This window comes from Lampetra planeri, chromosome 5, assembly GCF_965212315.1.
Source record: "Lampetra planeri chromosome 5, kcLamPlan1.2.h2, whole genome shotgun sequence".
Lineage (NCBI taxonomy): Eukaryota > Metazoa > Chordata > Hyperoartia > Petromyzontiformes > Petromyzontidae > Lampetra > Lampetra planeri.
This window is the reverse complement of record NC_136111.1, coordinates 15,439,129-15,456,139: the sequence shown is the minus strand read 5'-3', so window position 1 is coordinate 15,456,139 and position 17,011 is coordinate 15,439,129. Positions and strand designations below refer to the sequence as shown.

The 17,011-nt window shown below is 42.3% G+C and overlaps 1 protein-coding gene across 16 annotated transcripts in view; it reads left to right on the top strand.

Moving 5' to 3' along the window:
• The window catches only part of LOC144718994 (MYND-type zinc finger-containing chromatin reader ZMYND8-like), a 64,046-nt gene that overhangs the window by 24,949 nt on the left and 22,086 nt on the right, over positions 1-17,011 (top strand). For all 16 annotated transcript variants that reach the window (XM_078594695.1, XM_078594694.1, XM_078594693.1 and 13 more), the window contains 5 exons: positions 1,830-2,038; positions 2,202-2,408; positions 10,056-10,169; positions 14,329-14,421; positions 16,756-16,843. In XM_078594695.1, the coding sequence (XP_078450821.1) occupies positions 1,830-2,038; positions 2,202-2,408; positions 10,056-10,169; positions 14,329-14,421; positions 16,756-16,843 (711 nt within the window). The remainder of the gene's footprint in view (positions 1-1,829; positions 2,039-2,201; positions 2,409-10,055; positions 10,170-14,328; positions 14,422-16,755; positions 16,844-17,011) is intronic.

Here is a 17,011-nt window from a genome sequence, read left to right as displayed (position 1 = left end):
AAAAATAGGGCAAGGAGGGTGAAACTGTTTCATCCTGCCAAGAAAATCTTGCTGAGCTCCTGAAAATTAATAAGCGGCCATTTTACTTCCTCACAGATTACATTTGGCCAGTTGGTGCAAGCTGTGAGGTTTATATTGGAGTATTTTATTGTATGGCTGCATAAGTATGATTTATTTGTATTTTGTGCTAGTCTGGAATGTATGCATTGAAAACGTTTCTATTGCGTTGACAAAAGTGCTCCCTGGTTTGTATGTATGTATGTGGAATTTATTCCGCACCGTATGTAGTCAACCGTGCTAAAAGGCGTACAGCACAAAGACAATGCACTATCAGAGTAATGAGAGCTCGGGGTGAGCATCTACATCATGGGACCTCCTTTTCCAGTACCAAAATATGAGAATAGGTTTTTCCCCTTTTATCTGGTAACAAAACAGGTGTTAAGTTGTTAAAACACCAAACTGAAATCTTTTACAAGGAATCATGTCTGCATTAACCACAATACTTGTGGTCAATGCAAACAAAAACATACTCTGATAATATATGCATTGTCTTTGAAACTGATTGGTCCACACCAGAGACAGCTTTTTTTTTAGTCTCGTCTCAAATGGTGTTAGACCAGAGGATGCCAAAAGGCGTACAGCAAGGGGAAAAAGGGGAAAAACTTATTCTCATATTTTGGTACTGGCAAAGGAGGTCCCATGATGTAGATTCTCACCCCGAGCTCTCATTACTCTTATAGTGCATTGTATTTGGGCTCTGTCCCTAAATCTTTGTATGACAAATAGAAACTTAACTTGTGTTATCTGTTCTACAAGAGTAAATGGCAATTTATATGAGTGGAATGATGTATTGATTGATCTATTAATGTAAATGCTTAAGCCTATAAAAAATACACATACATTTGTATGCGAATGAAGCTGTTTCAGATCACTATAGGTTGTGATGGGTGCACATCACCCCAGCAGCTACCAGATGCGCTAACATTTATCCCGATGTGAAAAAAACTATCGATTCTTGGATCTAATTGTAACCTACGCGCAATTCACGAAATTTGGCATGCTGAATCGTTCCTCCCCCAGCAATTAGTGTTGCTGTTTTTAAACTGTTTGTGTGGAAAATCGAAAGTGTGGATGGAAACTTGTTGACACGGGATGAAAAGTGGTCAAGTAGTCCCAAGAGATGAGGAACATGCAGTGAAGAGGCAGGCCGAGTGTAGATTACTCGAGATAGAGTAAGTGAACTTTGCTTGGCACGGCTGTGACCAACCTATTGTTGGACCTCTTGTTACTACGAATTGAGGTGGATAATTTGGTCGTGTTAAAATCCCAGACACCTTCGATGTCGCCCTTTTTCTAGGGCTTGTTCACATGAGTATCACGGAGTGCAAAATGGCTTTGTTATAGATGGACTCACCTTTGCCGCATGAATATGGAATTTTCATCACTGGCCTTGGAGACCTGGTGTTCTACTTAGCTTGAATAGTTACTTTGGTCTGCAGGATGTTAACGAGATGCAATGCATCAGGCAGTGTTCAAGTGTTTGCCCAGGCTCTCCACGTTTTCAATTGGCGTCATTCCTCTGCTTCCACTTGGCCACATTGTCACCAGTCTTTTCTTCCCAGTTCTCACTCGATTTTAAGTTCTCCAGTGTCTTTGTTCGAGGTCAGGAGATGAGTGTCACTACACGGTCGATTGAGCAGGGCACCACTTTGAGTTTTCCTTTAGTCACAGTGATGGGGGATTTTTGTTCTAATGTGATGTATCTATGTTGAACTTATTTCGCATCGTACGTAGCCAACTGTGCTAATCAGAGGTGGGGTGGTGTGCAGCCTCAAGCCCACACAACTCGGAGGGGGACATGGTACTGCTGCACTCCGGAGAGCCAGGCACAGCCGAACGGGTACCGCAGAAGCGCCGGCTTCCGAGCCCTCAGCCTCCGTCCAACGGACACCACGCAACCCGCGATTCCTCTCCCGCATCCTCACCCTCCCCCGGCAAGAAGAAAAAGAGGCCCAACACCCCGCTGGGCAAGGAGCAGGTGGGAGAGGACCCCTGTGTGTGTGCGTGATATCATTTTCTGTGTTTTTGTGTGTGTGTGTGGACTTTGTTGTTTTTAGAAATAACTTGTCATCAATACCACAGGTTCCTTGTTCCTCTCGATCATATATTTTCGTGTCTGCTGCCTGTAATTATTTGTTTAGATGCCAGTGGCACGCGGACCATTCTACCAGCCCTCCTCTGACACGGCGCCGACGGCGCCGCAGGACGGACGCAACGATTTCTACTGTTGGGTTTGCCACCGCGAAGGCCAGGTGCTTTGCTGTGAACTCTGTCCACGTGTCTATCACGCCAAGTGTCTCAAACTCGCCGCGGAGCCTGAGGGAGACTGGTTCTGCCCTGAATGTGAGGTGAGCCATCGTCCGTTTTCAGTATATATAATACAACTGTTTGAGTTTTCAAATGTCATTCAGATTATCACTCCAGAATAAAAAGTTGTATGGGAAAACCTCGCCTAATGCTCGGGCTATGTTCCTGGGAAATGCTGTGTTTGGGCAAAACCGCATTCAACAAATAATAGACCTAATGGGAAAATAGGGTTCCTGGTTCCGAAAATTCTCTCCCTATCTCTTTGTTTAGCTAATTTTATGAATTCCTCTCTTGTTATTGTACTTAAAGGATGCTGAGTTGCTCTCCATTTCTTGTGTTTGCACACTTTATTTTTCAATTTCACCTGAAGCCCAACGCTCACCCTTGACATTGACACTTGAACATTAATGATTCGTTTTCTAGGCATCCATATGACTGACGTCCTAAACAAGTGGACAGCTAGATGAATGGGGCATTGTGTGAACATTTGCGTTGTGTGTGAGTGTGTCGAGTACATATATGTTACATTATCCACATGAGAAAAAAACTTTACTTCAAGCTTTCGTGACTGCAGGAATTCGTATTCTTTGGGTCTTTCGGTAAAGTCACGTAGGTAGGTACTGTATCTCAATTAAAAAAGAGGGATGACATCATCTTCGAGCCGACAAGGGCAATGCCACGGTCATGGACAAAACCACATACAATAACAAAATTCAGGACCTACTTAATGATGGCAGCTATACAAAAATTAAAAGATCCGACCAACAGCCTCGTTACAAAAAACAACAATATCACTGATTCGACTTCTTTAATCGAACAAACCAAGCGGTTTTCCTTAAAACCCTCTGCTGCTAGACCACCCAGATTGTATGGCTTACCATAAATCTATAAAGAAGGTACACCCCTTCGTTTTATCGTGTCCACCATTGACTCACTCGCATACAAACTCGCCCAATTTCTGTCTGAGACCTTACAACCATTCACTGGCAAGACCGCCTCAGCTGTACTTAACTCGGCTCAATTGGTATCGTTAATTAAGGACATCTCACTATCTCCAGGTGATTTGCTCGTTAGTTTCGATGTAATCTCTTTGTTTACCAAAGTTACTGTGCCTGACACTATTGCAATCATTGAAGATTTGGTCCAACAAGAACTGAATGCTGATGTACTGGCCCTGGTGAGACACTGCCTCACCAACACATACTTCACCTGGAATGGAACATTCTACAAACAAGTTGAAGGCACCCCAATGGGTTCTCCCTTATCTCCGGTTGGCGCCAATGTTTAATGGAAAGATTTGAGACAGATGCCATCCAGGCATCCACTCTACGTCCGTCCCTGTGGAAGAGGTACATAGATGACACGTTCGTCATCTGGCCACATGGCCGACCAGCTCTGAACCAATTCCTCAACCACATCAACTCCATACACCCAGCCATCAAATTCACCATGGAGGTGGAAAAGGATGGCAAACTACCATTCTTGGATGTTTTAATCGAAAAGAGACCAGATGGCTTAATGGGCCACTGTCTACAGGAAAGCAACCCATACTGATGCCTACCTAAAACCTGATTCCCACCACCATCCATCCCAGAAGAATTCCCTCATCAAAACTCGACACCATAGAGCTTGATGTATATCCTACCATCATCACCTAGCCAGTGAACTGAAACACGTACAACAAGCTTTCAAGAGGAATTGATATTTAGACTACACAATCTGTAAAGCTATCACCCCAACCGTTGGGAAAGAACCATCTGAGGACCCAATCAAAACCATCACCTTGCCATACATAGGGGTCACCAAAAATATTTCCAAAATTATGACTAAACAAGATCCAGGTTTGATTTAACAGTTCGTAAAATTCGTGATCTGATCCCATCTGTGAAGGATGTGATCCCTGACATGCAATACAACGGCGTCTACAAACTAAGCTGTGTCTGCGGCAATAGTTACATTGGAGAAACTAAGTGACATGTCTTGGACCGTGTTCGTGAGCATAAGGCAGATCTGAAACACGGTAGGACCAATACTTCGGCCTTGGCTGATCATTGTTTTAATGCCGTTGGCTCACACGAAATTGATTTCTCTAAGACGAAGGTACTTTGCAAGCCCACTGGCTATCAACACCGATGAATTCATGAAGCCATCCATATATTCAGACAGACAATTTCAACCGAGAGGATAGGTACAAACTCGGCAATCTCTGGAAGGACGTTATCAACCAGTTTTAAGTCATAACTGGCTGTAATGTTTCCATTTTAGTACTGTCCGTTGCGCACCAGTCTTTTAATCCCTCACATTAACATAACCGCCGCTCAATATGCCGAGGCCCACCGTTTTCTAATCTCTCACATTAACATAAGCTCCTCCGCCCGTATTCCCCCAGGGTTCTTGTGCCCCGCCCACTCCGTTCTGACACACGGGCTACGCCCATTTTAAACCTTTATAAACAGTTTACCTTTAGAGGCTAACCCCTATTTTTTCTCCACCTTGTTGTATATGTTGGTTATCAAAATTTGTTATGTTGTATATGTGGGTTATGAATATTCAGTGAAAATAATAATAATCAAATGAAATTTGCCCAAATGTGTAATTATCCGGAAATATGTTAATTTATGTAATTATGCACATTTAATTATGCCAATTCGAGAGGTAATCGTAGTAATTATGCGAGTGGGTGTAATTATGATAATGCAAGTCGTTATGATAACCAGACCCCGCCTCGGTGACGAGGGTGGGTTATCGATCGGAATAAGGCAATTAATCGTATGCAGTTATGCAGGTGTGGTGTAAGTATGCAAGATTAACTTAGATTAACTCGGCATCGTTGTCTAGGTTCGTCTCATTCTCGCTTTAACATTCCCAGAGTGGGTATTCGTGGTTATATTTTAGGTCCCCGGTTCACCCCGTTATCGCTTTAACATTTACCGAGTATGTATTAGTGTTTTTATTAAGGTCACCAAGTTCAGATCTCAACGCAGAAGCAGATCTTATGCATAGATTTCAGGAAAGAATCACACAACCACTTCTGTATTAATCAATTTATTACTAATTCAACCTCAACTATGATATAGTATGCGAACTCTCAATCCCGGAACGTCAACACGGCATCAATACAGTATCATCAACGATTGTCTGATTTCACTTTGACAACGGCACATGGATCCCGCATAACGCGATGGTTGTTAGTGAGAGAGAGAGTCGTTAAAATATGCAAATACTATGCTAAGAAAAACCTTAACGTTAATGAATGATTATACTCAATATTGTTCACGCAGTACCGCACTCCTTATTGATCATACGCAACCCTTATCACGTTGTTAGCACCTTGGGTCACGGGACAGTTGAATATTCTGTAGAGGATGCGAGTACGTGCGGCGATTATGACTGAAAGATACTTGAAAGATTATACGGCGATAAAAAAACACAATCAAAAACAGTTATTATTCTTAAAGGCACCAATCTCAACAGATACATCGGCAGGTTATCTGACAACAGAATGGCTCGGAGTAAGGGCCTGCGACGGTGCTCCTTTTCCGAAGATCGTTATCTTATACCAAGTTTACTAATTGGGGACCAGATCACCTGATAAGGATCTGGTGGGCCACCACTCCCCACGTGAGCGTGGCTCGGCGGAAGGAGGTGCCAAGAATCAATTCGTATTGATGGATCTGTTGGGAATTTATGCGATTAAGAGTACAGCCCACTAAATATTAAAGATAAAAATTACGAATACTCTTATAAACGACGGATGGCCATCACTCGGTCTCGTTGTGATGCCTTCACAGCCACGGATGGCTTATGGGTTCGAGTGTGTTTGAGTGGTAAGAGTTGTCTTGAATAGTCAGTGTTCGGAGTCTGTTCTTTATGTCAAACAGACGCCTGGTGGTCGTGTGGTGAGGGGGCGGTGCGCGTCATACGTATCAGTCGCTCCCCTGTCACCGTGGTGAACTGGTTCGGATACCCGTTGATACGCTGTCGCAGTTCGGAACCCGGTCGGTAGGTGGCGCCCACAGCTCGCTCGCAGCGTGCAGTGTTGGGTCGTCGACCAGGGTGAGCACGGAGCCTCGTCGCCAAACCGCGACCGTCACCACTCCGGCGGCAGCAGAGACCTCCGACTCGGCAGAGGTTGACCCACGCAGGCCGAGTTGAGCTGTCAAGCGGGTCTTGCCCGCCTGCAGAGGAGATGGGGAGCCGCTTGAGTCGAGCCCCGAGAACCGGCTCCGGTGAGCCGATCGAACTCGGCTGAGTCCCAGACGAGCTGAAGAGTCGAGCCGACCCGCTGGTCGCAGCTCGCTCCTGAGTCGACCCTCCCGGTCGAGCTGGTTTCCAATGCTCAGGGTCCTTTCTTTTATGCCGAAAAATCCCTTTGGATCCTGCCCACAAGGCGGGGTTTCTTTCGATTTTTGCTGTGTCAGGATCTGTCCGTAGGTAGGTGTGTCCATGTGTGTGTCCGTACGTCCGTATGTCCTTGTGTGCATCACCCACGATATATTCCGTTGTCATACTCCCTCCATAAAATCCACGAGCAAACAATCAGATGTTACAAATTGCCTCGAAGTCGTCTCTCTGTCTGGGTGCGATATTATCTCTTGTCTGGCCTTCTTCATGAACCAAAACACAGACGTTACAAATCGTCTCATAGGCGTCTTTGTCCGTGTTGCACGACCTGGAGGGAGGGGCAACACTCCCTCCGACCCTCACCGACGCACAAAGAAATGGTTAAAAAGTTTTAACATTTGTCCCTTACCATTTCACAGTTATGATTCTGTATGTAACCTAAGGTCTGTCGTTTCCCATCGTGGTGCTTGACTCAAGTGGAGGTGTTTCCCCGAGCGTATACACACTCCTATCCCGCGCTGCAGGGATACAAAGACGGCCGGGATCTCCCTTTCTCTCCGACCCTGGGTTTAACATCGCTCTTTTATTATGTATTTTATATTCGACCTGGTGGTGATTCATCCCGTTATCCTGGCTTTTCCATAAGTTTTACTTTTGTCTTTTCATGCATATGCTTATTATTATTAATTTATTTCCGATATCTTAGGTTAAGGGGTAAGTTTCTTGATCCTAGGAATTCGTATTCCTTGGTGTCTGCATGGTTATATAAGCGGAATATAGTTTACGGTGAATAGCGTTAACATTGATGTATTGTGATGTCTTTAACTTAACTTGTTTGTCAGGGCTTTACTGACATGAAGTTGCATTTCATAGCCCCGCAGTCTTTGCCCCACCCTATCTCTGCTCGCCGTTGTTGTTGCTGTCCAGCTGACGCCGTTAACTCAAGGCCTCATTAATTTCCGTCACTCCTTGTAGGTGAGGGCGGTTGAACCTTGGAGTCAGTTCTGGTTTTTGTCTGCCTGCTTCTTCTTGTGTCCCCTGACCCCGGGAGTTATTATTTCTACTTTTATGGCCTGTCGAAGCCCGACTCGCTGTTGCTGGGCTGGTGGGTCGCTGGGTTGGTGTCGTTCCCGGCTTTTTGCTTACGTTTGCAGTTCGCCGTGCTCTTAATTTCCTTCCCTCTTCAACCTTATATCGACTATTCGCTCCTGTCTGGGTGCGATTCAATTTTGACTTAGGAAGGTTCTGATTGTCATATGCTTTGGGTCGAGTTGTATAGATGGAAATAACATTTCATATTGACTTAATGATGGTGATGGTTCAGTAGGCGTAACTTGTGGCCTGGTTTAATTGTAGTGGGTGTGAATATCAATAACTTTAGCCTACCCTGTTGTTAAATTCCGACTTTAACGTTACTTTAATAGCAATACAGAATAATTGAGCTTTTTGTCTTAACTAGGCGAACGCGAACTTCTGGTGACCCCCGCAGCCTTGTTGTTCAGCTGAGTCTGCATCCTTGAGAGATATACAACACTCTTATTCTCGTCTCACTGTGGCCCTCCAACCTTCTGCTCTGGGAGTGTTATTCTTAATCAGCTCCCTCCCCTGTGCACACAGCCTTGAGCTGACCCACTTCCTTGGCCTTTTTGGGTTTATCTTTGCTCCCTCAGCTGCAGGAGGACAAGGTGTATTTCTACCTCCTCCCTGTGTGCACGTGTTCCAATTAGCTCGGAATCCCTAAACACACAATCAGTGATGATTCCTGGCTTTCTGTGGTTGTGATTTAGACAAAGGCGCCTCTGCTTCCTTTAATTGCCTTTGAGTTGACACTGCCCTATTATTCACCCATGTGCTGAGGTCATAGAATTCGTTTTGACTTCAGTAATATTAACATTCAGTATTGGATTAGCAAATGGGCAATGGTTCATTGATGTAGCTCGCAGCCTGGTCTCCAATTTGAGCGAGCGTGAGGATCGATAATTTAGCCTACTCTGTTGTTGAATTTCGAATTTTGACGTTACTTTAAAACCATGCAGGATGGTTGGGCTTTTTGCCTTAACTATGTCTGGCTGACTCTCCCACTGTCTCTGCCGCCTGCACGGGTGACATGTGCCCGTTTATCAGGCCTTATCTTTCCTTGAAGCAAGGTTGCAAATTCTGCCATCCTAGCCCTCCTCCAGTTCATTACTTAACAACACCTGGTGTTTTGCAGTTTGCTGCGCTTTGGTGTGTTTTCATTCATAATAAAAAAAGTAAAAAGATAATATATAAAAATATCAATTTTGGAAGAAGGGTTAGTATACAACAACCTGATGACGACCGCTTGTGTTGCGATCAAAACGTAGTAGTTGTATTATTTTTTTACCTATCTATGTGACTTTACTGAAAGACCCAAAGAATGAGAAAAAAAGTTACACAAAAAAGCATACGTGGTAAATAAATTATTCTTTGTCAATTCATCCACACCACAGCACCTTTGAACGAATGCAGCACTCGCCTCTCGCAAGCCTGTCTAACAACTATCATAGCAACGTTAATCGGTGTATCGCTGAAACATTACCGCCATGTTCTGGAAAACAGACCTCTTAAAGTAAACCATGTATAGCCGAACCATGTGTTCAATAAAACCACGTTCAGTGAGGTTTTCCTGTACAACAATCCAAAATCTACACGCACAAAAATCCGTTTACCAAGTTGATTGTTTGCTTTTTTTTAATGTACATGATCTGACCTGGAGAGTGGGGGCAGTATTGTTTTTTTAAAGGTTAACATTGAATGCCAACGCATGAGATTTACCTGTTGTATGTATGTTGAACTTCATTCGCACTGCGTAGCCAACCATGCTGTTCACATAGAGGTCACTTGGGTTGCCAGTTGGTAATCTTTACTTGGAAATTAACTCGGGACACGGGGTGGGGAGAGGTGGAATTCTATTCCTAACTTGAGAACCAAAATGCGTCATAGAAAGCTTTGGAAGGCCCTTTGTTTATATCCCTGTCAGGGGTTGACTCAGTACATCGTGTCCCTCCATGTTAGTCAAGTGCATACTCCACCACGTTGTGAGAGTTTGCCATTGACTTTTTCTTTGTAATGATTATCCCTTGCCATAGAAACATGGAATTTCCACCTCTGGTCGAGGGTATTCATTGGAGATGTGCCAGCCAGTGTTTGTTTTGTGCAACTTCGTAAATAGTTATATCGTGTATCTTGCCAAATGACAGTATGCTTGACCATTAATTGACTTATATTTTATTTTGTTCATTTACATACCTTCCTTCAAACCACCATGTCTGCAAGACATTCTCAGTTTAATGTTATCTTTGATTCTGTCTCGTCCGTTGCAGAAAGTAACAGTGGCAGAGTGCATAGAGACGCAGAGCAAAGCGATGTCCATGCTCACAACGGACCAGCTCAGCTACCTGCTCAAGTTTGCCCTGCAGAGGATGAAACACACAGGGGTGAGTACCATCCATAAAAGGCCATCATATTGCACTCGGGAAATGTTTCAATAATCAACGTTGACATTCGTGACCTGCAATGGTTGCAACACAATTTTATGTTGCATAGCGTGTAGTTGACCAATTGGACAAATATTATCTCTCCTATTGTAGGCAACCAAGATGTACACTTTCAATCAAATCGGAGGTCACATGACTACGCAAGGTAGTGTGCTGTTGAGCAGTAATTCATGAAACAATTTTTAACTAACTGTTTTCATTTGCTCGACAGAACTCTTCAACTGTGCTATTGCCATTGTTTGTACAGGACATGCATTGCCGGTGACAATTTCCAACAACGATGGCGCTAAAATGTCCCAAAAGTGTCATGGCCTTCAGTATCGTTCCATGTGCTGTGCTGGGCCAATTAATGTGAGAACCGCAGCGTTGGGTGATTGTTTGGCAGCTAGGCAGGCAGGGGGCATGAGAAGAGGAATGTGCGTTGTGTGGCTTCTCCACAACATGATGTGTAAGCGAATTGTAGCCACTGAACTCACGATGACTCGGCTGGATTTTTATTTTATTAAATCAAGTCCGTTTTACAATAGGGCAGTCCTCGACTTGCACACGGGTTCCTTTCCTGAAACCCGTTCGTAAGTCGAACGGTTCGTAAGTCGGAACACAATGTATTGTATTTAAATGCATATACGGTCAGGGAAGCATTGTTAAACTCAAATAAAAATTGTACATTTGCATGTAATACTGTAATAAATACTGTGTAGTCAATAAAACATAAAATAAAGTAACATTAATAAAAAAATCAGTTTTATTTTCACAACTTGAGTCCTCATGCTGGCTTGCTTGTCGGAAGGGCGTAATGAGTCCCCACAATTGTGCGCACACAAACAATAATGACAACGATCCCCCGATATCCTTAACAGGTTGTTGGGTCAAGTGCTGTTAGCGAGCAGCGCTTATGAAGGCTGGCACGGCACACAAAGGGGTGGGTGGCCAGCACTATGCTCGTCTGCCTTTGACTCCCCAGTTGCGATGTTTACACACCCCAACAGGTACTTTTGCGGCCGCCTGGAATGCTCTTCCGATATTAGGAAGCCACTGGAGCTATTCACTTTTAAATATAGATTTTAAACTAATTTCTTTTGGACAGATTTTTGTGTTTATTTAGTTGTCCTTCCCCTGCACCTCCGATTAGTGTGGTTGGTGACGTACATTGCGAAAGAAGATCTACATACATACTCGTTTGAGGTTGAGTTGACCTAGGGGAGGCCCAGGACCCATTCAGATAATCGTCACTGGTGTTGGTCGTGGGTGAGAATTGAATTCAGGTCGCCGGGTTGATAGCAGTGCTAACCATTGCACTACTACTTGCATTTTCAAGTCTGTTTAAACTACAACTATCTCGTGGAAGCTGGTTCGTAACTGCGGATGTTCGTAAGTCTGGTGTTCATAAATCGAGGACTGTCCATAAGTACTGGGGATGCAACGATTCACCTCTCATCACCACCAATGCGATTTGATGAATTGTCAATTCGGTCATGATGCAGTTCAAGACTCTAATCTTGTTTTGTCTTGCTGTCTTGCACTGCCTGTTTGTGTTGTCTCTTGTTTGTTCTGTCTTGTTCAATGTGCTCATGTAAACACTATACCAATTCATTTGCATCGTTTGTAAATAACTTTTCTTTATATGCACTATTTGATGCATGCATCATTAACGTATATAAAATGCTTACAATTAAAAGCATTTTCCAATGCTACTGTATTTTAAAACATTGGAAATCTGCACAACTGTATGAAATACGTCTGTGTGTAAGATGGTAATTGTGATAGTTCAGAATTGAATATTTGAAAAACTACTTTGCAAGCAATCCTCACCTCTTCATACTCTTAACTATTGCAAAATGTGTTCGGGTGCATGCAGACATAATGACGCATCCAAGGCTGTAACTGGTAAAAAAGAAACTAAGTGTGTTTTACTTGAGAATTTTTCCCAAAAATAACTTTGATTTGCAAATACAGCACAGGGGGCAGGTGTTATTCTCTTATTTTAAAGCAGGAATAACATGCATTGTCACTCCAGAGTGCATTAAGTTGACAGGGTAATATTTTATATTGCGTTGAGCGAAACTTGGCCATTGCCATGCAAGGATAGCATTGTGTCCAAGCATTTAGGGGCTTGCTGTGTATTCGGCCTGACAGGGTCGTAATCACTCATCCCATTTACTTGTTAATGTTTAACGTTTAATGTTTTTTTTACACGAGCAGGTCATTTTATGCTGCTGTCTTCAACGAAATGAAAAGCTGACTATAAATTAACTACTGGCTGTCATTGTGAAACTGTCTGCTTGCTCCCGCTATAAGCCAGTTGTGTAACAATTTCCGTTTATCCCCCAGTGCTTCAATACATTGTATTGATTCAGGGTCACAATTCGATTCAACAATTGAGTCTTTTGTGTATTGATTTCACTGTCTTGTTTCTATAGTTGCTTGATTTGTCTATGTTGCTTGCCTGGTTTTGTGTTGTAATACTACAAATGTATCACTAGCATGTGTTTTTTTAATGTTATTTGAGTAAATTATGAACCAATCTATAGATGCACGTATTGCAATCTCAAAATCAGTCTAATCAATGAATTGTTGCACGTTGAGTGAAGACTGACTGTAAATTAACAACCGTCTGTGGTCGTACTGTCGGGCAGTCTCTGCTAGTGATATGAAAGCTGTGAGCAGGTTATTATTCCACCGTCGAAATAATGGTCCAGATTGTCATCTTGACAACATCTGTAAAACATTTCTTTGGCCGTTGGAGACAAGGGCACGTTTTCACCAAAGTCATAAAGAAAATGAACATTTGCCAACAACACGTAAATTATGGCCCATCGTCATGTAAACACAACTGGTCATCGCCAAGATTTTGGAGTACTTTGACTAATTAAGTTTTAGGAAACTGCTTTTAGGCTAAGCTGTAGAAATTACACTATTCTAGTATGGGATGTTTTTCGTTGAGCACATTTTAATTGTAATATACCTCATAAGAGCCTAAGCTGACATGAGTGTGGTTAAATAATATGTATATACGTAATGACCTGAAAACCTTAATGCGGGATACAGGTACCCCTCAATTTACGAATGTTCGGTTTTACGAAAGTCTCGTTGACGCAATTGACAAATTATGGACACTTTTTGATTAACGAAATCGAATTTCTGCGCGAACGAAATTTCATACGGCCACGTGCCATGACATCAAATAAGAAGCGCCGGGGAGGCTCCTTCATCCATCTGCAACAGTGTCAACGGTATCCCTGCAGTGCAACAGTACCGCCTCCAAATCGCCTCTCTAGTCATTCCAACGTGCAGGTCTTTTGTGAGTTGCCTGAAAAGGGTATTTCCAATTAATTATTCAACCATTTTTTGTATTGTGAAAAGTGATATAGGTGTCTATTTGTAGGTTAGGATTTAAGTTGGAATGACTGTCCGAAACGCGTCCCTAATTTATAGTATTAAATTAATGGGAAAAGCTGTTCCCATGAATAAATTTCACTTTACGTTATTTTTTTTAAACGCACCCCTTTTGTACCGTAAATCGCGGGATACCTGTATTTTGCTTTAAGATTGTAGACAGCGGGGTACTGTAATGTTTATGATTGTTTAATTTACAAATTTGCAGCATCTTTATACGATCACTGGAAAGCGCACAATTCCTTCACTGCATTTTTTAAATTGTACTTTTAGCTTTATCTGACCCTGCTGTTTGAGTGCCCCACTCGGTTATATAGTTGCACGTTAGATCCTTGGTTGTGTATCGACTTAGTTTGGAATCTCTTCATGGGTCAGTACATTTTGTATTTGTTGGAAGTCAACAGTGGTTATCTTATTTGAGAGATACATTTCCCACCATGGGAACTTGGAATTTCCACCACTGGTTCAGGGCCACCAAAAAAAATTGCTCCACTCCTTTCCTCAAACAAATTATTTAGTGATGCTGCCTGGGCAGTGGTGCATGAGAGCAATTCAACATCACATATGTCTTTTTCTCATTTGATCAAGGAAGATGCTTTGGCCTTGAGCTTTTGTGACCTTTCGCCTGGGAAGATTGGGCTGTATTCTTATGTTATTAACAAGTGCTATGTCATCACTTTTGTGTCATATGTTCTATGAACAGACGGAGCCATTTCAGAAACCCGTCTCTCTGGAGCAGCATCCTGACTACACGGAGTATATCTTCAACCCCATGGATCTGAGCACGCTGGAACGGGTGAGGCCAGAGTGGGCGAGGCAGCGTGTTTGAGCCGATCCTGCATTATTCATAGCTCCTTTGAAACACTTCGGGGTGTGGCAGTATTTTCACGTCAGGAATGTAAAGGCAACAGCCCTACAGCTGCCAACCTGTTCTACTAAACAAACAACATACATTCCGTGCTTACGTTTGTATAAAGTCAATGCTGGTGGATTAATGTTTGGAGGTTAATTCCCATAGGGAGGTTCACTGTTAAACTTGCAATGTCGTTGTTTTTTTTGTCATCGACACACTTTTCTTTAGAACAGATTTTTGTGTTTAGTGTGTTGTCCTTCCCTCACACTTGATTAGTACGGCTGGCTAAGTAAGATTCTACATAAGTTCAATATAATACACTTAATATTTGTTAATTGACTCCTATGCGTTGGCTGATTGTGACCTGTGCCCTTTTTTGTTCTTGGGCTGGTTGAAAAACATCGTCAAAATCGATGTAAATAGAATGGCAGAATAACATTGTTTTGCTGATTCATGACTTCCCACAATTTGAGGTGATGACGCATGAAACTGATTATATTTTGCCCCCCATTGCGTTATTTGAAGGCAGGTTCTAGTTGGTATTTTTCCATGTTTTGTGCTTAACATAATTGAAAGAAAAAATTAATTGATATTTAGTGTGTCTTTCTTTAGCCACAATTTATCTGAAAGTTAATTCATCATTATTTGTGGGAACTCTGTTTCGCATGCGCGGTGGTATTTGCTCTTTGTTATTGTTTCTGCATCGTGAACTTAACATTTAATAAACACTTAATTTCAGTCACTTTAAAGCAATGTTGGAATCTCCAAATCAAAATAAAATACGTTAAGAATGTTCCGTGACCACCGTTCTAGATGCATTATCGCCATTGTCATATAGTGGTGCTCAATCATTTATCATTTTCACATCCAGTTATCTCTCATCTTCCAACTTTTTATTCACCAAGCTTGTGTGTGAAGATAATTGGTTGGGGGTGGGAACCATACTATCATTATCAGTAGGGTGCTGGATTGCGGTATTTAGCCACTTCCCTTGATGAGTGTTGGACATGTGGAAGAAAACCTATATATCCAGATAAAACCACGCATATGAGGGAATAACTCAAAGTTCTGCAAAGATAAATTCAAGAATCCAATGTTTTATTGCCATCTTCTGCCCACCTTACAGCCCTAGCCTAAAACACATTGTATTCCCAGGGTGAGTCCTATTCAACAACTCCTAACCTGTTCCTAGCTTTGACTAACTTCCTAGGTTTGACTAGATCAGATTGCAAGTAACTTGGTCACCAAAGTTCTGTTTGGTGATGTCTAGTAAGGCAAATTATTTCCAGGCAGGTGTAGAGTAGCGCTTTGTTTGTATTTAGTGTGCACCGCATGAAATTCTAATTTCCAGCTCGTTTGGTGCCACAGTGTGACGATATATATTGACCACTGTGCAGTGTCAGCAGGTGTTTGCTGATGTTGGAGATGTCGTTTTATGTCCCAGTAGCACATATTCAAGCAGGTTTCTATTTGTGTCTTTACGTGCCTAAATTATTTTTTCAGTTGAATCCCCTAGCTGAATAAATGCTCTGCTAATGGACTGGCTTTTACAGACATGTTATTTTTTTACAATCTATTTCATTACAAAGTAATTTTTGCAGTATGCATTGAAGAGATACATTTTTACTGTGTATACCCTCATCAACAGTGTTTCTTACAAAGTTAATCTGAATGTGCATGCACTAGGGCGGCATGGTGTTACTTATCATCTGGGTGTTTAGCCAGGTGGTGGTGGCGTTTACACGCCTGTAATCCAACACTGGAGGCGATGATTGGTGGGATCACACATGTTGTAAAACTCCCTTTCCGTGGTGTTGTAAATGTTGTTAAACTCCCTTTCCGTGGGTTTCGAGGTGCCATATGCTGGTTCGGCAGGAAAAGGCAGTATAGAAAGTGGAGTAATGGCCATCTGTAAACATCTGTAAGGGGATCTATTGTTGCCCGTGTGCAAGTGTGGGTTTCTTCCAGGCACTCTGGTTTCCTCCCACACGTATAATCATCAATTTACTGAACACATCTTCAAATGAAACCCCAACGTGACAGGACCCTCCTGAAAAATAATCCTAAAACTCGGTGTGGCTTTTCTGTATAAATGAATAAAATACAAAATTAAGTTATGAACATTGTTTTATGGATGCTGTTGAATTTAAACCAGAATATGGCAAAATAACACAACTGTCATGTTAAATCGGATGCTTATTTTGAGCCACCCATTCCTTTGCTTATGTGTTGAAGATATGAATTCCACATTAAGATGGAATTGATTTATTTTTACAGAACATAAAAAAGAAAATATATGGCTGCACGGAAGCATTCCTTGCAGATTGCAAATGGATCCTCCATAACTGCATCATCTATAATGGAGGTAAGTGTACAAGGTCTCCCGTGCAAAGGAACTTGTGACCCCTATAAAGTAATGGCATCACTGGCCTGTTGTAAAGTCTTAAATAAGTGCACCAACGCAATCCATTAGAACCATATTAGCAAAACATCCTGCAATATAATTATACACCATTCAGGTTTATAACTGAGT